The 25204-nt window shown below is 51.2% G+C and overlaps 1 protein-coding gene across 2 annotated transcripts; it reads left to right on the forward strand.

The window, feature by feature from the left end:
* The first annotated feature begins 2133 nt into the window (after positions 1-2133).
* Positions 2134-15116, forward strand: CD300LG (CD300 molecule like family member g). Of its 2 annotated transcripts, XM_080827431.1 has the most exons (8): positions 2134-2232; positions 3172-3507; positions 6203-6304; positions 7201-7285; positions 7980-8092; positions 9761-9813; positions 12900-12989; positions 13511-15116. In XM_080827431.1, exons 1-8 carry the CDS (start codon positions 2190-2192, stop codon positions 13622-13624), a joined length of 936 nt encoding a protein of 311 aa, XP_080683557.1. In that variant the 5' UTR covers positions 2134-2189; the 3' UTR covers positions 13625-15116. The 2 variants fall into 2 exon arrangements, with proteins under 2 accessions (XP_080683557.1, XP_080683558.1); XM_080827432.1 differs by lacking the exon at positions 6203-6304 and having other exon boundaries at positions 2155-2232.
* Positions 15117-25204: the final 10088 nt, after the last annotated feature.

The raw sequence follows: 25204 nt of genomic DNA on the forward strand, positions 1-25204 counted from the left end.
ATAAACAATATGACTCCTTGTACACTTAATTTTTAAAAATCACAATACTATACCTGGACTGTAATAGAGGGGAAAAAATAAAAGGAAAACAATTTGTAACCAAATAACACATATTTCAAAATGTCAGGGCTCAGGCCCCATGACACTAGAAAACAGGGAAGTGTCAGATACTTGCCGCTGCTTAAAATAAATCACTTAGGATTTAAGAAAAGTAAGAAGATCAGAATTTATTCTGTTGAAGGACAAAAACAGGAAAGAGAGAGATAATGATCAAAGCTACAATAAATATGATTTTAATCTGTGTTTTTAAAACGGCAACAACTGATTAACTTTTGATGTTTTTTAAATGATTTTATTCATTAAAAATATTTTATTTATTTATTTGAGAGCGAGACAGAGATGGTGAGAGAGAACACAAGTGGGGAGGAGACGGGCAAGCAGGCTCCCTGCTGAACAGGGAGTGGGACGTGTTCCCAGGGTCCTGGGATCATGACCTGAGCCAAAGGCAGACGCTTAACTGACTGAACCACCGAGGCGCCCAACCTTTTGTAGTCTGTACACATGATGGGATCAGAGCCTGGGGTCCCTGCTCATTCAACACCAGCAGTGCCCCCTAGTTATGAAATTGGGGCACGTGTCCCCACATTGTCCGAATCACTCATACACACACACACACACACACACTGCACACACACAATTTCCCCTCCCAGAACGACTGAGTTAATGCTTCAAATATTAACTCAGCAAATGAGAAAACTGTCAATTGTACACGTAGAAGCACATATGCCGAATGTTAACCCTGGTTTTCCAGAGGAGAGGGGAATTACAGGAAACAGTCCCATTCTTTTTTATTTTATTTTTTTAACGTCCCTGAATTGTGTAAAATTTTGCTTGCAACCAGTATGAACTTTGCAATCAACTCCCCCCGTGCCCCTCCCCAACCACAGAGCTATTTTGAAAAACGATGTGTCAGGGCTCCCTCTAGTGTGCGTGTGTGTTCTGTTCCTTTAAGGGAGGGTTCAATTGGGGCGCCTGGGTGGCACAGTGGGTTAAAGCCTCTGCCTTCGGCTCAGGTCATGATCCCAGGGTCCTGGGATCAAGCCTCAGCCCCACATCGGGCTCCCCTCAGCAGGGAGCCCGCTTCCTTCTCTCTCTCTGCCTACCTCTCTGCCTTCTTGTGATCCCTGTCTGTCAAATAAATAAAATCTTTTTTAAAAAGGAGGATTCAGTTTTGTGATAAGAGCTTGCTAATTCACTTTTTTAAATGCCCAGACAACTCAAGGCGGATGGGAGACCGGCCTTACGGCGTGACTCACAGGTGCTTCCAGGTATCCCGCTCCGCCCAGCCCTTCGGCTTCCCTTCTCCCCTTTCGCAGCGCCTCCTGGTGACCAAAAGCGGTACTGCGTCCTCCGGGAAGCGACGGAGGAAGGGTGGGGGGCACTGCCAGAGGGACCCTGAACCTCTGTACCATTGACCACTTAGCAGTCTGGTAAAGCTTATAGGCCTCGTCTCGGAATAACCGTCTTTTAAATATATAAAATTATATATATATATATATATATATATATATATATATGCCTAAAAGAAAGCCAATAATGTTGAAGTGGTTATCAAAATATTTGTGAATGTGTGATATAGTAATATGTGGGCTTTATTAATGCTTTCAGTAACCAGCTCTAGTGGCAGACCTGGTAACTAATTATTTTCCAAGTAGTGAGAAGCACATACGATATTTCAAGCTATCGGCAACAACTTGATGTGCCAGTGGCTGATTTTTTTGGTGACAAAGTCACAGACAATGCTAGCACAATAGAAGGAAAAAGATTAATCCCTTAAAGGTTAATAAAAGTCAGTATGTAATTTTTTCATTCTTGGACTGCCTGAATTCTGCACACAGACCCTCTGGGGGTAGGCATGGTTAAGACGCCCCCCCTCCTCAAGGGGTACGGGTTTGGGAGAGGTGCTCGGGTGGTTTGCGGGGTGGAGAGGCGATAATCCCCGCTGGCTGGTAAGCGCTGAGGGTAAGTAAAGGGAATCGCAGAGGCGCCTCCCTCTGCGCAGGGAGGGGGACCCTGCGCGGCCCCTCCCCCCTTCATCCTCCCGTGCCTCTGGAGGAAGTTAAAGCCCCGCGTGGTTCTGAGAGGAGCTCCCAGTTCCCGCGTGCGCTCCTGCATGTCCAGCGCCCACCATGTGGGCCCTCGTCCTGGTGTGGGGCTGCCTCTTGCTCCCAGGTGAGATGGGGTGGGAGAGGGTGGAGTGGTGAAGGGATGTGGGGCTCATGCCCAAGCTAACAGAGAGAGAACCTATCTTTCATCTCGCGACCCACTGCTGCCTGATCCTTCCGGGTCTCACTGGTCCTCCTACCGCTGGGGTGTGTGTGGGGGGTGGTGGGCACTAGCTGTTTCTGGAACGCAGAGCCAGCTTTTCTCCCAGACCTCTGGGCTCCAAATCCTTCCTGGTTAAGTGGTTAGGAGGGAGGCTTTACCTCTCTCATCTTTATTTTCCTACTCTGCACCCAGCCTGAAGGCAGACAAGACATCCTGTACATGGTTGCCATGGTAAACTCTGCAAATATTTCTTGAACCTCTACTGTACCACTCACAACAACCCTGAGAGATAAGGCATTGTCCTGATTCATCAGTTCACGGGTCTGCCTCTTTTTTTTTTCCCAACCTTTTAACATCAAATGTCAGGATGCGTCTTATAATGGATGACAATTGTTCAAGTGACCGTGCTTTTTTTAGTGGTATATAAAATTATGGTGTATCTTACATATGAGAGCATCTTAATTTCAATGTACCTGGACATTATCATCATCATCACCATCATCATCATCATCATCATCATCATCTATAGATGGGAAAACCCAGATGCCCAGGGAAGGCAAGCAACTTCCCCAAGGTCACACAGCTGCTATGTGGCAGTGCTGGGATTCAAACTCCAGGCTGTCTGAATCTCGAGCTTCCCCATCACTACCCTTCCATACGCCAGGTTTAGGGTGTTTAGGGTGTTAGGACACAGCAACAGCCCTGTCCCAGTCTCCCTTGGTGGGGAAGGGACCACCAGCCCTTCTGGGGCTGCCACAGAAGGGAGTGACTGAGGAGTCTATTGGTCTTGACCGTGGTACTTGGTCCTCGGAACTCTGACCTCCGTCCCTGCTATGGTTTCAGGTTATGGAGCCATGGTGGGCCCCAAGGAGATCAGTGGGTTTGAAGGTGACACGGTGTCCTTGCAGTGCACTTACCAGGAGGAGCTGAGGACACACCAGAAGTACTGGTGCAAGCAGGGCGGGTTCCTCCTGTCCCGCTGCTCGAATATCGTCTATGCAAGAGAAGATGGCCAGGAGACGACGGAGGGCAGGGTGTCCATCCAAGACAGCCCCCAGACGCTCACACTCCACGTGACCCTGGGGAAGCTCACCCTGCAGGACTCCGGAAAGTACTACTGTGGGGTCTCCAAACTGGGGCGAGATGAGTCTGTCCTGGTCTCTCTGCTTGTCTTTCCAGGTAACACATGTCTCTGCTTCCCTGCATGCGGTACAAGGGATACAGAGGGGAGGAGGGACAGGTGGGTCGCTGAGCAGAGGCAGACCCTGTCTCCTGCTCACCAACAGGTGTAGCGCTTGTACCACCCTCCTCAGGGCGGGGGGGTGGGGCGGTCAAAGGCTCAGTGAGATGATGCTGGTCAAAGGTTCAGCCGTCCTGGGAGCAGAGACAGTGCAGCATGAGGCTTGGCTGCTCTTTGAGAAGGTCACACCATGGAGATCTGTTAAACTCCCAGCTCAGTGCCTTTCCTCTTTGCCCAGAGGTGGGAGAGAGATTGCATGGGCTGGGATGAGATGTGCAGCCCACAGAGTGAAAAAGACTCCCTCTTTGGAGTCAGAACTATTCCTGAGGATTCCACAGCCTGGACCCACCATTGTGCTGCAGCCCAGACCCGCTCCACAGCGCCCCCTAGCCGCGGCCACACTGGCCTCGCCCACACTGACCTGGCCCTGCCTGTGGTCTCAGCTCTTCTTCCCGCTTCCCTTCCCCAGATCTTGAAGCTCCAAAGGTAGGGGCGAAGAGGCCCTGGGATGGAGCCTCAGAGAAGCTCGTTGAGCTCAGGGACACTGGGGGACTCTGGCATGGGATGGAGAACCTCTCTGTATGTCCAGAACCCCACTGGACCTGCTGATCTGAGATGAGAAAAGCCACAGAGGGCCTAGGGGAGTGGGCAACCCTAGTCTGCTGACCAATGAGGGTGCGGCAGGTCTCTGTAACCCATTTCACAGATGGGGGGGTGGGGCGAGGCTCCAGAGATGAAATGATTTGCCTGAGGTCTCATGGCAAGAAGTGATGGAGTCAGGATTCAAACCTAGGGTTTTGTGGGTTTTTTTTTTTTTTTCTCTCACTTTGGTGTCTGCTCTTTCCCTCTCCTGGCTGCATCGCTGGGACCCACCCCATCCCTGGGCCATCCCCACTGCCAGATCCCCGACATCTATGGGTCTTTCTTTTAATTCAAGGAGATAGAGCTAAGCTCACCAAACAATAGCAGCAGTGTCATAACCATATTGAACCTGTTCTGTTATTTACAAGCTTCTCTGATCTCTGATTCTTATCAGTATTCAGACCTCCTTCTTACCTAGTGGGGATCAATTTAGCTATATTTGAGGCTCTCTATTTTGAATTTTGACCTCATTTGTAATTATTCATTCATGCATGATATGTGTGTTATTGTGTTATCCTGTGTCAGACGTTGATGACCTTTTCCTGATGATAGTTGGGATATAGAAAATAAAGGCTAATGGCCATGGTGTACCCATGAATGCTGAGCTGGGGAAACTCTGATCTGTAACGCTTGCCAGTTTCTGTGGTTTAAATGATCCCCTCACTCCCCCATTTCCAGCCACTGATAGTTTAATGACCAGCTCACAGAATTCCTGAAAAGTGAACAGTCAGCTCTCCCGAGTCAGTGGGAGCCGTCTGCAGCCCACCATTGAGTATGACAAGTGAGGAGAATTTCTAGGAAGATCAGAACAAGACAAGAGTACGCACTATCATTTCTTCTATTCCCCATTGCCTGGAGGGGGTCTAGGCCATGAAATATGACAGGATAAAAAAGTATACATATCAGATAGGAAAAGATAAATACCTTTTATTTGCATGAGATGTGATCATTTCATCAGAAAAATCAGAAAAAACCTGACTTCATATTAGAATAGAGAATGAGGGATGCCTGGGTGGCTCAGTTGATTACGCGTCTCCTTCAGCTCAGGTTATGAACCCAGGGTCCTGGGATCAAGTTTCATGTTGGGATCCCTGCTCAGCGGGGAGTCTGCTTCTCCCTCCTTGCCTGCTGCTCCCCCTGCTTTGTGCTCTCTCTCTTTCTCTCTGACAAATAAATAAATAAAATCTTTAAAAAAAAAAAAGAATAGAGAATGATGGGGACAGGGAGCGAGTCCCACATGGCACTCCAGCAAGGTGACAGAGGGGCACCCAGGGGCCGGAGCGGGGGGGCAGGGAGCTCAGCGGCTCCGGGGCGATTGGCCACACCACGTTTCTGCCCACTGTGCTCGACACAGAGTCTAGGCATCTTGTCCTTGAGGGATCCCAGCCTTGCGGGGACAGAAAGACGTGTGTCAGGCAGAGGTGGAGAGGAGAAGCATGGCGCACAGGGGAACGGTGAAGCAAAGGCACGGTGGCGGGTGGGACGCTCACTTAATTGGGACTAGAGGCCAGATAGGGGAATGAATGGCTGGTGTCCCAGAAGCCAACACAGGGAACAGAGGTCTGAGTCTGAAAGGCTTTGAAAGGCCCCTAAGAAGCTTGAGCTTCAGCTCATAGGCCGTGAGGGCCATTGACAGCTCTGAAGCAAGAAAAGATGGGATCCAGTATTCCATACCCAGCTCTATATTCTAGAGACAAAACCAGTATTGGTGTGAAGAGTGGCACAGGAAGAGTAGGCTGGTGGGCAACTGGGGAGCAAGGGAAGCTGAAGGTCTGAGCTAAGTGGGAGGCCAAGGGGACTGCAGGATCGGGAGGCCAGCAATCGACTAGAATCTTCCATCCGTGCCTCCTAAGTGACTGGGGGAAGAAGGTGGTGGAGACTCTGAGCAGAGAAGTGGGGGCAGGAAAGTTACTGGCTGCCACCAAGGCAGGACATCTGGCTCAGAGCGGTGGCCCTCACGTCCCCTGAGACCAGCCTCTCCCTTTCCCTTAGGTCCCTGCTGTCCTCCCTCCCCCACTCCCTCCTTCCAGCCTCTTACTACAAGGAGCTTCCAGCCCAAGGCAAAAGCTTGGCAAACTCAGCCCCCAGAATTGAGTGAGTGAATGGCTTTTCTGTCTCCCCTCCACCCCTCTACAAAGCGGCATCCCATGAGTGCCTGCCTATAGCCAGGCACTGCGCCCCAGGGCCCTCAGAGCCTAGAGCTGCACTGTCCACGGAGGAATCGGGGGCCCTGTGGGGTCAGGTCCCGCAAGGAGCAGCAGAGCCCAGGGAGGAGGTGCAGCCTGAAGGCCAGGCTTGCGTTCTGTCTGCTCCACCTGGGGCTGCAATGCTGAGCAGGAAATGTGGGGCCTTGGACCCTGACCTCTGGACCTGTCCCTGCCACCCTGCCCTGCGGACCCCGTGGCTGTTGAGGGAGGTCAAGGCCTGTTGAGGCAGAGGTGGTGAGGGTGGGCAGGGGACGACATGCATGATAACTGGCCAGGACTGGGGGAGGTAGGGGAGGGCAGGCGGGGCTCTGTGTTTTGCATGGCCCAGGGATGGGTTCCAGAGTGGGGCAGGGGTGTGACGACCCAAGCAGCGGGCACAGGCAGGGGCTGAAAACTTTGCATGTGTGCGGGGCGTACCTGAGACCCGGGCAGCTTGCTCATGAGGGCTTCCTCTAGGTCTCTGTTTGCTTTCTGAGGGGTCCTTTAGCTGGGGATGTGCTGAGAAGTTGGTCCTGGGGAGGCTAGGGTTCAGGGGTCAAGGGTCAGAGGTCTGGGGAATGCTGGGACGCAAGGGTCCGAGAAGGTGCTGAGGCGTTGCTTTTGGACTTGTAGCTTCTCCCGGTCTCCACCAAACAGTCACCACAGCCAAGCAGGGGAAGACAGGGGCCGAGGCCTCTCCGCTCATGGGGACCTCCCCGGCCCAGCACCCAGGAAGCTCCCCAGACACAGGAACATCTCCGTACGCGGGGACCTCTCCTCACGAAGCAACCTCTCCTCATGCAGGGACCTCCCGCCCACCCACACAGCCGGACTTCACCTCCGCGGAGGACACCCCTCTGTCCCCCAGCAGCAGCAGCTCCATGTCTAGGTGAGCCCACGGTGACCAAGGTCACTTTTCAGGCCATCCCCACAACAGGAGGCGGCTGGGAGCAAGTGAGGAGGACTTGGCACGCCTTCCTCTAGGCGGACACAGCCTCCTGTGGGGGCCGTGGCTAACAGCACAGAGGGCAGACGCAGCCTCCGTCCCCGCTCCGCAGGACCCTTGAGCAGTGGACAACCTACACTGCAGGGCCAGCAGCCATGTGGCTCTGGACACACAGGCCCACCTGAAGTGAACGGTCCACGGTGGCCCCGGCCCCCACCTCTCGCCCCGCCCCAGCCACAGGGGCAGCCAGCCCAGTTTTGCCAATGCACCTTGCACTGGGCCCTGTGCCAAGCACGAACTTGGGTTTTTTTCTTACCCAACTGGAGCCGCGACCTGAAGGATTCGTTCTTGGGGGTTGTATATAATCGCACTCCTTTGCTGACGGAGGCTTCCTGCCTGAGATATCCAGGTAACCTGTTGCCAAGTTCAGACCCAGCTGAGAGTGTTTCCTGGGGTTAGTAATGGGGGCTGGGGTCCCTCCCACTGGGACCGCCCAGGTGCTGTGGTTCCCGGTGCCCTCTGATCTCTTTGGGAAAGACAAGGGACATGGCTGGGACGTAGACGAAGAATGCTATGGTGTACAGCGTGCCACTGTGATCTGGTGACAGCTGCTGGGGTCCTTCCATCTCGCCCACAGTGCCTCCATCCCAACAGTCCGCATCTTGGCCCCGGTCTTTGTGCTGCTGGCTCTCCTCCTGGCCGCAGGCCTGGCGGCCCTCGGCAGCTGTGTTCTCCGCTGGAGGAAGGAAGGTGAGCAAAAGTAGACGCCAGGGACCCCACTGGGACCTACAGTCCCCCCACCACCCCAGGGAGACCTTGGGGCTCAGTGTGTCCCTCCAAGATATGAGCATCAGGAGCCGTGTTCCTCCCTTTTGAGGGAGCCACAGGTCAGCCAACATTAGGAAAAAAACATTCAAATGTGTGAATGGGAGAACGGGGGCTCTTGGCTTGCTCCCATCTGTCCAAGCTCATCAATCACATCTGTCCCTATTGATCCCAGCAATCCACATCCGGCCTCCACAGGTACGGTTCCTTGCATGACTACGGCAGGGGGTGGGGGTGGGAGTTAGAAACTAAGCCCTTGAACAGGAAGGCTACTGGGGCCTCACACATGCTGTGGGGTCTCAGGAGGTGCATAGCTCCTGGGAAGACTTGGCTTCAAGTCCCAGCTCTGCCACTTTTTAGCTGTGTGATCTTGGGCAAGTCACCTACCTCCCCTGAGCCACGGCTTTTCTGGATCACAGATCTAGAATACAAGAGAACTAGAACGGAAATAGAATACGAGTCCAACAGAAGTAGAATCCAAGCCACATATGTAATTTAAACTTCTCTAAAAGTCACGTGAAAAAGGGTAAAAAGAAACCAGGGATATTAATTTTAATAATATACTTTTATTAGCATGATCTATCCAAAACACGATCATTTCAACGTGGAAACAATATAAAACTATTCATGCTACGTATTTCTCATTCTGCGTTTTTTTCATATTGAGTCTTCAAAACCTGGCGTGATTCGGAGCAGTCGTGCTTCCGGGGTCAGTGGTTGAGTGCAACTCGGGGCTCCCCTGGCAGACAGTATAGTTTAAGAGGGGTGGCCAAAATATCAGTCAGAGGAGCTGCCGTGGGCTGGGCATTTCTGTGTGGCTCATGTTGCTTTTATCTCCTCTAATGCTCTCAATACTGTGGCGTTAGAAACTGCCCATTACAAGCGCCCCCATTTCACCGGGGAAGAAACTGAGGCAGAGTGGTTAAGCAGCTTGCCCTAAGTCTGCACAGCCAGGAAGCGGCGGAACGCTCTGCAAATGGGCAGAGTTGTCTTACTGCTCGTGGCCTTGGGTGGGGGAGGGCGGTGGTCCTGGGCCTGCCTCCGACTTCGCCCTGTGCGGCCCCCAGGAAGAAATGTCAGCTCTGCCCATGCCCCCAGCTCACCCCAGAGGAGTCCGGAGGAGCACACAGGGTGGGAATATTCCTGATCGAGACCTCAGAACTTCTTGGCACCTTGCTCCTTGAGTTGTGGTCCCCAGTTAGCAGCAGTGACATCCTGTGGAAGCCTGTTAAAAGGACACCCAGGCTCTAGCCCCGACCTGCTGCAGGAGAATGGACATTTTCATACAATGTCTCGGGATCCTGGATGCACACTGAGGCTGAAGAAGCAATGACCTTAGCTCATAGAATTACTTCCCCAGCCGGTTTCTGGCTCACACTGGGGGATTTCCGTGTACCCATCCCCAAATTCTGGATCATGGCTAAGGGACTGAGTCGGAATTCCAAGAAGTCTGACTGTCCCAACCTGTCTGCTTGCTCACTCTGGCAAGCCCCCGCTCCCAAGTCCAAGGGGGCCCTTCCACCCCTGTGGGAGCTGTTGCAGGCTGCTCTGGGCTGCTCCTGGCCTCAGGGTACGACTGCTGGTCTCTTTCAGCTCACCTGGCCACAGAGACACAGAGGAACGGGAAGGTCCACCTCTCACACTTGGTAAGGAAGGCGGCCAGCCCCAAGCCCCAGGTCCGATCCCTGTGCATCTCCCTACCTGCTTGTCTCTGAGCTCCACGCAAGGCTTGCTGCCTGTCTCTGGGGAATCTGTGTGAGCCCCGAGACCAGCCTTTGAGGGTGCGAGTCAAAAGAATGCCCCACCTCACCCTGAGTGCCCAGCGGGTACCAGGCAGGGGGGTCTTCCCCAGGCCCAGCACCCTCTTCCCCTCCCCCACTTAGAAGCAGAGACTGTCAGAGCTGGATCCTCGTGGTCTTTGGGAGGGCAGCAGGAGCATGGGTTCAGGACACAGAAGCCCCACCTCTGTCCCCCCACCCCTGCTGTTTATTGAGATGCCTCTACTTTATTCTCCTACACATGCGGACGGGAAAGGGGGGCTTGCCATCGCCTTCTTTCCTGGCGCCAGTGAAGACAAAAGACTCAGGCCTGATCGCTCTGGGGTGGGGCTGGGGCAGGAATGGGATTCTGGGCTTTGGATTAGGAAGCAGCTGTTGTTGTCTCAGGAAGCCCTGCAAGGCCAGAGGTGGTGGACAGGAGTGAGGGAAAGGTCAGAGACCCAGATGGGGAGGGGGGCTGCCGCTGTCCTCCAGAGCCCAGCTTCGGGTAGTGCATCCTGGGGCGTCCTGGGGCATACCCTGCGCTCTAGAAGAGGGGTGGGGCCAGAGGGGAAGTCTCTGCTCTGGGAGGTCCCAGAACATCTCCCCTCTCTCCAAGCTGCTGCTACCCAGCCCACCCCGGGAAGGGCCGCCTGGGACTGCTTCCCACCTGCCCACCTGTCCCTGCCCCTGCTCACGTGGGAGGGGCCAGGAAAGGACACAGGGCTGTGGGCTGAGGCGCTGGGAACCAGGCTGGGCCCCGATGGAACAGGGTCTCCCGAGAGGATCAGAGACAAGACCTCTGTTAACACGGCCAATTGAGAGCTTTTGGCTCTTTTGGTTTATTTCCCTTTGGGCTTCTTTGTAATTTTTGGCAAGGGCTAAAGGTGGAATTGAAAGGGTTTGGGGTTTTCTTTGCCCACATTCGGGGCAAAGAGGGGAGGGGGCACTCTGCTGGCTGTGCCCCAGAGCCCCACGCAGGTGTGAAACTCAGAGGAAAGTACAAGGGCTCAGGCCAGCATTTCCCTTGCCCACAGAGCTATTTCAAGATGCTCTCATTTTACTCTCTAAATGAACACCTACTGTGTGCCTGGGGCTTTACCTATGTCACTGAATTTTCGTAACTCCTGCGTGAGTTTCCATGATCCCCTTCTTATAGAATAAGCAACAGAGGCTCAGAGAGCATAAGTAACTTGCTCCCAGAGGCCCAGCATGAAAGAGGCAGAACTGGGAAAAGGGACCCAGTCTGTGACGCTGACAGCAGTGCCCGAGCTGCTGCTGCCTCTCCACACTGGAGTGCGGAGGGCTGGAGAAGTGGAGCCGACTGCTCGGCCCACCCAGGCCTACTCCCCTAGACTCAGAAGAAAGAGCCATCCTCAGTCCGTGAACATGGGACAGCAAGGCCCCTGACTCCTGAAACAGCCCAAGGGGGAGAGCTCGGCTCAGATTAGGGCTCAGCTCCCTCCTCCCAAGGCTTCCCTGAGTCCCTGTTTTTTTCCTAGTGCTTAGACTCAGAGGCTCTCATATGTACCTCTATATTCAACGACATAGAAAACGCCTCCGCACTTGCTGGAACAGGCCACTGGACCCACACTGGACATAGGGTAGGGGTCCTGGCCACTCCCTGCATGTGTGGTTTGGTCCCTGCCCCAGGAGAGTTCGAAAAATGCAGACACCCTTGGGTAAATGCCGCTTTCGTGGCTGCCAGTGGGCAGTGGTCAGCCGGGGCTGGTTGGGGCCGAATCACAAAGCTGTAAAGATAGGACTGATGGGGAAATGCCGCTGACATCAGAGTGATCAGATTGAGTCCCGGCTCTGCCGTGTCCTCACCGTAGGCCGGACCAGGAGAGACCAGGATCTGTGAACTCTCCTTCCACTCCCCCCATTCCCTAGTCCCCTCGTCCTCCCAGCCCCAGCCCCCTCGAGGAATTCTGCTCTGATTTTCATCTCATCCTGTAAGACTGAATGTGTCACCCAAGATGGCTCAAATGTTGACCTCTGCCTCCATCCCCTGCAGCCAGGGCAGTGATAGAAGCGGGGGAGAGGGGCAGTTAGGGGACAAGGACACCGAAATGAAGGGAAGCGTGTACAGCACGTCCCGCCAGGATGGTGGCCAGGGATAGGAAAAGAGCGTGGGTCTGAAGTCACGTGGTCCTGAGTCTGAGTCCCAGCCCAGCTGTGTGACATCTGGCAAGTTACCTCACCTCTCTGAGCCTCAGTATCCCCATCTCCCGGGGTTGCGTTCAGGAAATTGTGCGAGGAGACCACCAGTAGGTGTCCAGAAGACAGGAGCTTCCTTCTTTGTTATCAGTGCCTTTGGGGCCATGGGACTTGCCAGCCGGGACCCCTAAGGGCAGCTATGCCCTTGGGAGACTTGGCTGGGGCCCTTGGCTGGCTCCAGCCCCTTCTACCCGGCTGCTGGCCCCAGACAGCCCCTACTCGCTCTGGACCACCTGCCTCTCTTCCCTTGGCCTTGGCTTCCTTATCTGATCAAGGGTGGGGGCTGGCGCTCAGGCTTATGGTTGTAAAGAATTTTTCCTCTGCGGTTTGTTATTCGGTGAACCTTGGAGGTGTTCAACTTTGCTTTCCCCGACCTGCGGAGAGCCAACAGCCTCCACATTCTTTCTGCTTCGAGGAGAGAGGTGACAATAATGAAAACAAATGAATCATTGCGGGAGTTCCCAGGTGTTGAGCGGTAAAACATTACCAGGAATATTCCTTATAATCCCAAGGGAAACATTCTTATCCCCATTTGACAGCTGAGGAGACTGAGCCTCAGAGAGGTGAGTGGTGTGCCCAAGGTCACTCAGAGATGTAGGAATTGGATGGACGGGCTCTGACCCTGCGGCCCGTGTTCCTCCCCTTGCCCACGCTCTCCCGTGGCTCCCTCCTCTTGCTATGGATCGGGGTGGGGTGGGGGGGGGGACCATCACTGCTGCCAGGAATGGGCTGTGCTGACCGAGTCTCTGTTTCAGCCGCTGGAGTACACCGTGATCAACCTCGCAGGGCCCCCCGGGCCCCACGCCAGCCCCAGCCCATGCACAGAAACCCAGGGCCTCAGCCAGGTGTGAACAGAGGTCTCAGGGGGGTGGGGAGGGGTGGGGGGGTTGGAGCCACCTAGCCTGGCTCCTCTCTGACAATGCAGGGAAGTTGGGGGAGGGGGCTCTTTCGTCAGCATCCGCTCCCGAACACTGCCCCCTGAATCCGCCCACCTACACGACCATAACTGCAGATGCTGGCCATTTCATTCGGGAGTCAGGGCTTCCAACCTTGCATCGTCTTTTTCCCCCATCCAGAAAGTTCTTGAATAGCTTGCTGGTAGTCACAGTTTAAAAGTGCTCTGGGCTGGCAGGATTCCAATATCTGCAGGCAAAAACCTGGCCGGAGGCCATGAGGAGGGGGTGGGGGGCATGGATCAATGCCTGGGGGTTCTGGGGAGAGCTTGTTAGTCTGTGCCCCTTAGAAGCCCAGAACTGTGGAAAAGGCTGTGGTGGACCCAACAGCTACCTGGAGAACCCCCCACCCCCACCCCGCCGCCGCCCCCGGCTGGGCTCTGCTTTTCAACCCCTGACTGTTGTCTTTCCAGACTTCAGAGGAAGATGAAGCCCCTTCCCAGGACCCGGAGGGGGACGTGATTCCAGGGCCTCCCCTCCACATGTCTGGGGAGGAGCTTGGCTTCTCCAAGTTCATCTCAGTCTAGCACCAAGAGTCCCCTCCAGGCCGGCCCGCGCTAACTCCGATAAGCTTTCCACGACAGATTCAGAGTTCGCCTGCCAGACCCCGGGCTCTCCTCCTGCTTGCCCAGCCTGACCCGGAAGCCTTTGTCAGCCCCTGAACCTGCAGTGGTAGCCTCGGTGGCGCCAGCGGGACCCCCCGGACCTCCTGAGCATGTTCGCATCCCTGGGGGACTGGGGGGGTGTGCAGCCCCTCCCCCCCCCCCCCCCGCCGGAGCTCGCCAGAGCCAGGCAAGGCTCAGGAGATTGGTCTGAGTTTGAATCTGCTACCAGAAATCCCCCGTGCCTGAGTGCCCAGCTAAAGACCCCCTCCTACTTCTCCCTTCCTTCCATCCTGACTCAGCACCACTTTCTCTGGCATAAGTGGGCGAGGAGAAGAAAGAGGAGCGTGCTGGGAATAGACAGGGTTCTGGTTTCTCAAAATGTGACTGCATCCCGGTCCTTCAGGAGGCTGGTTAAAAATGTGCTTCCTGGGCTCTCCCAAGACCTACCAAGACCCTCTCTGTGGCTGGGCCCACAACTTTACATTTCTAACAAGTGTCCAGTGACTCTAATACTTGAGTTTGAGAGGCAGTGGGCTCAGGTTAAAGTATACATTTGGTTTGCGGGGTCTCCCGCCTGCCCCCTCCCCATAGGGGCTGCTCTGCCTACGACACCATGACCCAGCTGGGGGCTTTCCCGGGCTGGTTTGAGTCCAGGCGCAGGTCAGGTGCCCATTGGAAGGGCTGAGCCCCCGGGACTGGCAGGCAGGGGTTACTTTTCCCGGCTCCCCACCCAGCCGTGCCTCCCAGGCTTTGGAAGGAGGCTGGAGAAAAGCTTGGCTCCTTCCTTGTTGAGAAAGGGTTAATTGCCTTTGGGTTGGGGTTAGGGAGGGATAGGAAAGCACAGGTGCCTGTGGGCATCTAAAAGGCAGGAGAGAGGGGACAGGGCAGGAACCTAAGAGGAACATGAAGGTGACCCTGAGTCTGGCCCCCTGGAGATTGGGAAGGGGGAGGGAACAGAATAACAGGACTGCGATTTTTTTTTTTCGACTTTCTTTAAAAAGTGAAGTGGGTGGTCGCTCAGTATACAAAAGTTAGAAACTCAGTGGGGAGGAGAAGAAAACGCACTCAGACTCAACCCCCCCACCCTCCGCCCCACAATCCAGCTGCATTTTGTTGCGTTTCCTTCCCATTTTTTTTAACTCCACATCGTTCGCTGGTGTTCTCTGACAAATGAGTTTGTATATACAGATTTAAATTCTGCTTTCTCCACTGAATTCTTTCTTTTTTAAGATTTCTATTTGTGAATCATCTCCACACCCAATGTGGGGCTCAAACTCATGACCCTGAGATCAAGAGTAGCACACACTCCGCCCACTGAGCCAGCCAGGCGCCCACCCATTTAATTTTCTTATAAACGTTTCTCCATGTTTCACCAAACTTTATAAATAAAATGTGTATCAGCTCTGTGATATTTCCTCACCGTGTGCCTCCATTTATTTCAATTCTCTCTCATTAGATATTTGTTTCTATTTTTGCTATTATGAACAACAGCATGGTGAGTCTTCCCACAGGCTCGATTTGCCTTTTTTTTTTTTAAGATTTTATTTATTTATTTGACACAGAGAGAGAGAGATCACAAGTAGGCAGAGAAGCAGGCAGAGCGGGAGGGGGGAAGCAGGCCCCTTGCCGAGCAGAGAGCCGGATGTGGGGCTCAATCCCAGGACCCTGGGATCATGACCTGAGCCCAAAGAAGAGGCTTAACCCACTGAGCCATCCAGGCGCCCCTCAATTTGCCTTTGAAGACTTTTTCAAGTCTTTGTGTGCATGGAAGTGCTAGGTCATAGGGGGCAAACATTTCTGATGTTACCGATACCCATTGTTGAACAGCTTTCTGAAATGACAGAACCAATTTCACTCCCACCAGAGACTTCCAAGCACCCTTTCTCCAAGTCCTCACCAGTGTCTACATCTGTCGCTGTGGGTATGGCAGGAGGAGGCACTCAGGAATGTCCCTGCAGTGAGGGCCTGGGGGACTGGGCAAGGTAGAGAGGGTCTGATAGAGCAAGGGAAGCTCCCCAGAAATTCCAGCCACTGCCCCAGGTCCCCAGGGACAGGTGAGTTCCTCTTACTTTCTCTGGGTAGAGAGGGCAGGGTGTGAGCTCCGGAGTCTCTGCCCAGGATCTAGGTATAATGTGTAGCCATATGTCGAGGGAGGGAGGGAACTTCAAGTTTTGGGTGGTGTGAGAGGGACCCCAAAAATTTACCCTGTGAAAAATCCCTCAGCTGGAGGGCAGTAAGAACTGGGGCTGCTCAGTGGGGAAAGAAGCCTCTTGTCCTCTCAACCTGTCACCTGCTGCAGCCAGGGCTTCCTGGGGACCAGGGGGCAATCAGCCAGGTCATCCCACTACCACCTGTTGCCCATTTTCCGACCATGTGCCAACTGAACAGATCAATGTCTTTTGAGAGGCACAGCTCTCTCCAAGGCAACCTAGGATTGGCATCCCTGGGATTCCAAGTCTCCACGGATTTATCAGATACTCCTGTACCCTCCATAGATATTTGCTCACTCCCTTACCTCCCACTGATGCCACCGGTGGGCCCAGTTATGCCCTCCAGGCAGGGTTGAGAAAGACCACTCCTTTGCCAGTTGCCACTTTGCAACCCCCCATCTTGAAACACCTTAGTTTTATATTTGTACATAAATACTCAGACCACTTTTCTACTTGTCTCAGTATTCTGCAGTCTTACTTCTGGCCAAGAACTCCTTATTTTCTTGTTTGCTGTAAATTCTTGTATATGTGAATTCATGCCTTTCATCTGTTCTAGGCCATTCTCTTCAAATATTATCTGCTCTCCATCATTTTTAATCTTACCACTGACCAGAATTAAATTTTTCTAGACCCTCTCTTTATCACTGCCCATATCTCTTAACCTCTCCTTCATATTTCCCTCCTCATCTCTGTTCTGCTGGCTATGTCATTTCTACCAGTTTAATATTTCTCAAACTTGAATATGCCTACAAATCACCAGGAATCTGTTAAACTTCAGATTCTGACTCAGTAGTTCTGGGTGGTGCCCAAGAATCTGGATTTCTAACAACCTCTCAGGGCTGATGATGCTGCAGGTGCAAGCACCATACTTAGGAGAAGAACTTTCTGGTTGACTAATCTCTATTCACTTGTGTTTAATCGGATGTTAAACCCCCCAATATTGCTTTTTATTTTCATCCTTGCATTTTTTTTTATTTGCAAAGTTCTGGATAGTTCTCTTTCAAACCTAACTAGTCATTCTAGAGTCTGGTTCCTTGTTAATTTTTGTAATGCCATCTTTTATTCCATTAAATATGTTATATACACACAGTTAGGTTACATTTTGTGCCAGATACCAAAAGTCCCTGGAGATATAAATATGCTGTTGTTTATGTTGACTGTCCCTCATGGCAATTTGTTCCTTTGTATTTTGTGATCTCACAATGTGAGCTCATCTATGGATGAGGGAAATTGAAGATACTGGAGAGGATTTGCATTTGTTTCTGTCAGGATCCAGGAAACCAACTTGGGACCAAATTAACTCCTTCCCAGATCCCTAATTTACCAAAATCTCAGGTTGTCCCTAGCTTTATATTTAATTTTCCAAATGTGATGCTAATATTGTCATTTGCCTTTTAGGATAACTCCACCTTTCCTGTCCACTCACCATGCCTCTTGGACATTTCCCTTCCCACAAGCTCAGCAACACAATAAAACTTGTTTAATGTACAATCTCATTGTTTAAAAGCACACTGGCACCTTGATCATCATTCTTCGTGAACCAGATTCTGACTCCCATTTCCCACGCACTATGTAAGTCCCTTAGGTCTTTGTGTAACTACAGGGAAAGAAGGAAGCTCTCCAAAACAGGATTGAGATTTCATTTCTTTCTACTCTAATGAGCAGAGACTCAGGGAAAGATTTGATTCAAGTTAGAAAAAAAGGGGAGGTATTTCTATAATTGGCATGTGAGAAAATAACATTCACAATCACCATATTAGAATAAATGGTAATTCTTAAACTTAAATATATTCAGCTTAATCATAAGTTTTCTGCTTTTGCTCTTAATTTCCTCATATTGTCACAGATGAGATGGTCCATGGACCAGTGTTGGGGCACCTCTACCACATGGTATGAGGGCAAGTTTATGGGGAACTACAGGGAGAAGAAGATCTATTTCTGGAAGGAAGACCAAGCCCTAAAATAAAAGGGGTGGGGTGGGGCTTACACACTTAGATAATTTGCGAAATTGTCAGGCATTGTGCCAAGACTTGTGAAAGTGAAAAAAGAGGGAAGACAAATAGAAGCCACATCCAGATGCTGGATGCAGCCCTTTCTCCTTCCTGGGCAAGGAGGACCATCAGAGAGGCACACCTACCACATCTGGTTCCCACAGTGCACGGTGGCTCCAGCATGTGCTTTTTGAGGACATTTGGCTGCTCCCATGAGCTGGATTCCTGCCACCCGAGAGGTGTCCTTGGTTAACCAGGTTCAGTGGGCTGCTGTGATCATCAGCTTTGTCTTCTGGGAATGTTCCACAGACTCTCCCTTGGGCTCAGCCTCACTTTCCAGTAGCTTTTCTCCCTGATCCCTTAGCATAAAATATTTTTTTTAATTTCCCTGGGACGAGCATCCTGAAAATGGCTATCAATCTGTTATTTCATAACTATTACAGACATTGCTGAAATTACTAAGTACTTCAAAAGTTTCCTGTTCTGGACAGGACCCATCCCAGATGTGCAGCTGTAGCTGGGAGTATTTGTGTGTGTGGCTGTGTTTAAAGTTTCCTACTATTGGGGCACCTGGGTGGCTCAGTTGGTTAAGCAACTGCCTTCGACTCAGGTCATGATCCTGGAGTCCCAGGATCAAGTCCCACATCGGGCTTCCTGCTCGGCAAGAAGTCTGCTTCTCCCTCTGACCTCTCTCTTCTCATGCTCTCTCTCTTTCTCATCCTCTCTCTCAAATAAATAAATAAAATCTTTTTTTAAAAAAAGTTTCCTACTATTTACCTAACTGGTGCCGAATTTACCTTTATCCTTTTGTATTATTCCAGGAAGATCCTACTTCAAGATGCTTCTAGGTCGTTTATCATGAATGCATGCTGAAGACTAACTGAGCTATAGCAGTGAAAAAGGAAATTAAGGTTCTGTTCCTAACAGGTTACAGGGATAAGAGCTTATACACACACGGTCCACTTCCTCTGTGTGTAACAGGGAGTCACACTCTATCTTATGAAGCCCTTTCCTGTTCAGAAGTTCAGACCACTGCCCAACTCATACATTTTTAAGGGAAGTAAATCTCAACAAATGTACCTCAGTTGATTGTACTGGTTTGTTCAAAGAAATGATTTGGGATTGACTATAATTGTCCTAAGCCTTGTGCCAAAGGATAGGAAAGCTTGGCCTCTGCCCTCCAGGAGCGCATGGTTATTGGGGTCAGGGAGGCAGTCATATAGACAATGACCATGGTGTCCCGAGGAGGTATATGGCGGTACGTGGGGTTCTTGGAGGGTCACGGAGAGAATGAACGGCTGCATGATGGGCACTTCCAACTATGAATTTGGGTCTTGGAAAATTTCTAAGAAGTTTGCTCAGGAAGAGATACCTTTGGAAAGCCATTGAGTCTCAGTGCATGGGAGGTGAGGCTGCGCATGCGCCGGCCCCACAGCCCATTTTGCAGAGAAGAAACAAGAGCTGAAAAAGGACAACGAAGCTGAGATCAGCTTCGTAGATCCTCATTCCCTCCTGTTCTCTTGCCCCTCTTAGGAGAACAAAGCTTCAGTCTCTGCATTAAGTAAGTATATGAAGACACACCTTGGCCCCCAAGTAAGCCAAAAGAAGGGCCCTATTCTAGCCTGGCAATTCTAAGTGTCTTCAGTCTGGCCCAAAGCCAAAGTAGGCTGACAGACTAAGGACGACCATTGTTCCCTTACTAAATTAAAAAATTGTGAGTGGGGGCGCCTGGGTGGCTCAGTGGGTTGAAGCCTCTGCCTTCCACTCAGGTCATGATCCCAGGGTCCTGGGATCGAGCCCCGCATCAGGCTCTCTGGTTGGCGGGGAGCCTGCTTCCCCCTCTCTCTGTCTCTGCCTGCTTCTCTGCCTACTTGTGATCTCTGTCTGTCAAATAAATAAATAAAATCTTTAAAAAAAAATTGTGAGTGGAAGGTAAACGAGAAGTAGGTGATCTGTGCCTTGAGCAGAAGCTCTGATTCCCGTCCTCACCTCTCACAGGCGCACACACACTCGGGTGAGATTTCAGTAGTAGGCAAGGAAATTCAATACCCAAAATACCAATTGTTTTTCAATGTGCACCAAACATTCATTCACTTATCAAGCATTACCTTATTTTTGAGAATTTACTCCAGCATCATCGCCTCTTGGAAATGCTTTGTGATGCCTCCCACAGGTGATCTGATCAAGGAGCAGCTTCTTGGGTCTCCCATAATAACTTCTTATTACAGCGTCCTGATGGGGACTGTCATCCTCTCTGCTCCCTCAGACTGGGCCTCTGGGTGTAGGGACTGTGCCCCAACGGTACTCAGAAGATGGTGTTGAATTAATACTTAAGGTTCCATGCGATTATTTTTTAAGGAACTGGATGATTTATTAGAAGATGTAAGGGCGGGGGGGTGCGGGGAGACCTTGTTCTCCATAGCAACCCCAGTACAAAATACTCAACAAAACGCAGGGCATCTGTGTAATTTAAACCCACTGAGAGAGCTAACCCAAATTTTGAGATTTGACAGATCAATAACACTTCCAAAATATATTTTGTCAACTTATACATCTAGAAACAAGAAAAAAAATTAAATACCTCATCCCTTTTCTAAAAAGAAGACCATTTTAACCCCGAAGAGTAGAGGAGAGGGGGGAGAATCTCCTTTGAAAGGAAAGAATTTTGTTTTATAAGAAAGTCACCGTGTTCTCCTGGGTATCAGGCTGCTGCTGACCGGAGACCATGCCAGTCTGACCAGTGCTGCTTGCCAGACAGGTGTGTGGGGGCCCTGGGCTGGAAGGAGACCCAAGTACAGGGGAAACAGACCATGGTCCTGCAGGAAAAGACTGAAGAGTGAGAATCCTCCCCAGTTAATGGCCTAATTTCATGCAATTCCAATTAGGATTCCCATAGGAAACCGGTGTGCCCTGACAAAATGATCCTAGAGTTCACCTTCTAGGAAAAATTAAAAAAGTGTTACTGAGGAAAATATCACTAATCGAAGTAATTGGAAACTTTCTTCACCAGATAGTAAAACATAAAAGTTTCTAAATAATTAAAACCTTGATAATAGCAAATAGATTAGATAAATAGATCAATGGGACAAAATAGATTGTCCTCCCTGCTCCCTTGCATGCCTGCCCAGTGTCTCCCAGAGCTGTGGGGTCATCACCAAACCCAGTCCTGAGGGAGGAGGGACCAGAGCTGGGTGAGCTTTAGAGAGTCGATGGCCTCAACCCCCTGGTATGCCTGGATCTCTCAAAGAGTTGAATCTTGGGGATGGCAAGATAGCCCACTCCTCTGCTCATGGGTCCCTTTCTTATCCCATGTTCCTCCTCCAACAGTGCCTTCCTCCCCTAAGGGCACCCCACCCGGACTCTTTCAATCCCCCTCCATCTTTGGGAGGCAGCACACAGGGAGAAAGCCCCAGCCTGAGAACCAGGAGTCCAGGGTCTGTTCCAGCTCTGCCCATGACTTTTTGTGTGACATTGGACAAAAAGCCCATCATCTCTGTAGGTCAGTTTCCCAACTACAATATGGTTAAAATCCATTCTGCCCTGCTAATCGTATGCTACTGTGCCAGGAAGGAAAAAGAATTTAAAAACAAAAACAAAACTGGTAGCTGAATTCCTCTTAGAAATTCAAATATCTTTAGTAGGAAACTACCTTGATGCTAATTTGGGGCTAAAAGGAGCGTTCCTCCGCTCCCTAGAGTATGGTGAAAATAGATGAGAAGTGGTTGGCAAACTTGGCTACACATTAGAATCACTTGGGGAATTTTTTTTTTTTAAGATTTTATTTATTTACTTGACAGAGACACAGTGAGAGAGGGAGCATAAGCAGGGGGAATGGGGGAGGGAGAAGCAAGCTCTCCACGGGGCAGGGAGCCCGATGCGGGACTCCATCCTAGGACTGTGGGATCATGACCTGATCCGAAGGCAGACGCTCAATGACTGAGTCACCCAGGCGCCCCACTTGGGGAATTTTTAAAACACAAAACTTCCCAAACTCCACTCCTAGCCTGGCAGAGGCTGACTAGATCCTATTTTCTCTTCCTGAGCACCAAGGAAAACTACGTTTCCCAGGTTCCTTTGCAATAATCCAGCACCACATGACTAGGTTCTGTCCAATGGATGTTGGCCGACTGGCCTAGTCCATAATATCCCTGAGTAATTTCCGACCCTCTACTCCCCTTCCATCCCACCTGTGCAGCCTGTTCTGAAAGATGATGGTGTCAAAAATGGAAAGAGGCTGGATCCCTGAGTCACTACCAGGAGTGCCACCCAATTCCCATCAGATAGGATGTGAGCAAGAAATTAATAATAAAGCTGTGTTGGAGGTGCCTGGCTGGCTCAGTTGAAGAGCATGTGATCTTGGTCTTGGGGTTGTGAGTTCGAATCCCACATTGGGTATAGAGATTGTTTAAAAATAAAAATCTCAAAATAAGGGGCGCCTGTGTGGCTCATCCATTAAGCTTCTTTCTTTGGCTCAGGTCATGATCCCAGGGTCTTGGGATTGAGCCCAGCATCAGGCTCCTCGGGAAGCCTGCTTCTCCTTCTCCCACTGCCCCTGCTTGTGCTCCCTCTCTTGCTGTCTTTCTCTGTCAAATAAATAAATAAAATCTTTTTTTAAAAACTTAAAATAGGGACGCCTGGGTGGCTCAGTGGGTTAAGCCTCTGCCTTCGGCTCAGGTCATGATCTCAGGGTCCCCGCATAGGGCTCTCTGCTCAGCAGGGAGCCTGCTTCCTCCTCTCTCTCTGCTGGTCTCTGCCTACTTGTGATCTCTCTCTCTCTCTCTCTCTGTGTCAAATAAATAAATAAATCTTAAAAAAATTTTTAAATGAATATATAAATAAAACTTAAAATAATAATAACAATAATAATAATAAACAACTGTGTTAGTTATAGTAGTCTGCCTTTCCAGAACTTCTGATTTAACTGATCTGGAGTAAAGTCCAAGCAATTGTTTTTGTGTTTGTTTGTTTTTTAACCCCTCAGGCAATTCTAATGTACAGCCAGGATTGAGAAACCCTGGATTAGGACAAAAATACAAGTGTGGGGTCACTAGGTATGGTCATAAAATATTCGTTTTTCCAAGGACACCCCAGAGACAGGAAGAAGGTTGTTCAAAAATGAGAGGAAGATGGGAGCCTGGGTGGCTCAGTTTGTTCGGTGACCAACTCTCAATCTCAGCTCAGGTCTTGATCTCAAGGTCATGAGTTCAGGCCCCGAGCTGGGCTCCACATTCGGTGTGGTGCCAACTTAAAAAAAAAAAAAGAGAGAGAGAGAGAGAGGAAGAAGGTGTAAAAACATGGAGGGAGACAGGGGACCCCAAAGGGAAAGGTTGACCAGAAAAGTATTCTATGTGCTAGGAATGATCAGGGAATATTTCAGAGTTGGAGTATTTAATATTCAACCCTAAATTCTCATCAGACCTGTTAGGTGGGAGACATAAGTCCTTATGCTGTCTCCACGCCCCCAATGAAGTCCGCCCCACGCTCATCCCTGTGTGAGTGGATGCTTTACGGAAATCAAAGGAAGAAAGCCAGTTCCACATTTGGTTGTTGCGGGGAGGAGGGAAAAGCTAAAGCCCCCAGCTGAGAATCCTCAGTGAACATTCTGAGGTCCCCTGAAGAATTCAAGGGGGGAAGGAAGGCTGATGCCTTGCCTGAGGGATTTGACACACACACACACACACACACACTCACACCCATGGTGACATCTGGGTGACACTTCAACCCGCTGTCTATGGCTTGTATTGTTGAGTGCCTAGAACCAACCCCAACATCAGCGCCAAGAAAGTCCCATGACATTTCCATAGAGGGTAAACCTAAGCAGGACAGGGACCTGCTGAAAGCCACAGAGCAAGTTCTGGGTGAAGTGGAGTGGATTAGACATGGAGTCCCCGAGTCCCCGGCCCCCATGAATGCTCACACACTCCTGGATACGAGCACTTAGAATGAGCATCTTCTGGTGATGGGGCATGTGGAATGGGGAGATGGGAAATTGTGGAAGACATCACTGGACACAAGTCACTCCGACTTCCATTCCAGAATCGTCTGTGCTGGGCTCCCCACTCTCACCCTGTACCAAAACCATCCGCCAGGCCCCAACCAAAGACAGACAGAGCCCGGAAGCCTTTGTTTTCACATTTAATCAAAGGAAAAGAAAGAAAACCAGTCAGAGCAAAAGCTCAGGAATTGGCTGAGGGAGGAGAGAGGGGAAGGGCGACGGGGCCACTGAGTGTGGACAGTGGGGGGCAGAGTCCTCATTATCCCAAGGTGCCCCAAATACAAGCATCCAGGGAAGGAGGATAGGGTCAGAGAGGTAATGTGACGGGCACACAACTGCTCCAACCCAGCCCTGGGCTGGGGAGTGAGTGGGGCTTGTGTAGGGGAGGTAGGACGCAGTTGAAGGGATGAAGACAGGTGAGGAGGGGCCCAGCCCTGCCCCCCCAGGCATCACTAGAGGTGAAGGTGCCAGAAGCCGGAACAGCATCAGCGCAGGAGATCTGCCCGGCAGGGTCAGGTGGCAGCTCCTCGGCAAGGTCCCCAGCACCCTAGGCCGGGCTCCCCCACCTCCATCAGAGGATGCTCTTTCCATTAGGGGACTTGGGGGGTTAACCAAGGGGAAGGGGCTGCACCCGCAGATCCTCCACTGCTTCTACTCCCAAGCGCCCCAGGTGAGGTGGGAACCGGCAAAGGATAGGAGAGCAGCTCTTCCTCCCACTCCTGGGCCCCTTGGGCAGTGGGTAAGGGTGATGCAAGGAAGAGCTGGAGTGAGGATAAAAAGAACACCAATGAAAGGGCAAAGAGGAGTATAAAGGTGACTGCATAGTGGATGCCAAGCTATGCAAATGAGATGGCAGCAGGCTTGACCTTTACATCTCATTTGCATATCCTAGGCAAATGCAAATGAGATCCCTAATATAATAAATATATTTCTAACTTTGTAATAAATATTCTGTTTCTTCTCCCTCCCCTTCCCTAGGAAATGGGCACACAGTGGTTCAGGGGCCAGCTTGGGCTGAACCTGCAGCGAAGACTGATCAGACACTCAGAGAACTGGGAAGGACAGAGGGGCTGGCTGGCGGTGGGGTTGATGGGGTGGTCCCTGCAAGGACAGGTTCACCCCAGACGGGGTCACAGAGAGGAACAAGGGCCAGGTGCCTGGGGAAGTCTAGGACGGCATTCTTAAAAGGGATTCTCCTATCTTACACAATTGCCCTCCCCAAGGACTCCAGGGTGTCATATAGAATAGGGGGACACTAGGAGAGGGGGAGAAAGACATCCGGGGAGGGCCAAGGCTCTGGAATCTG

Source organism: Martes martes (genome assembly GCF_963455335.1).
Source record: "Martes martes genome assembly, chromosome: 16".
NCBI classification, from domain to species: Eukaryota; Metazoa; Chordata; class Mammalia; order Carnivora; family Mustelidae; genus Martes; species Martes martes.

What these genes read in the sequence shown, in the direction of transcription:
- CD300LG (XM_080827431.1), top strand. Translation starts at nt 2,190, where the DNA reads ATGTGGGCCCTCGTCCTGGTGTGGGGCTGCCTCTTGCTCCCAG. An exon ending in CTCTCTGCTTGTCTTTCCAG is followed by an intron (nt 3,508 to 6,202) that starts GTAACACATGTC and finishes CCTTTCCCTTAG; the next exon opens with GTCCCTGCTGTCCTCCCTCC. An exon ending in AAACCCAGGGCCTCAGCCAG is followed by an intron (nt 12,990 to 13,510) that starts GTGTGAACAGAG and finishes TTGTCTTTCCAG; the next exon opens with ACTTCAGAGGAAGATGAAGC.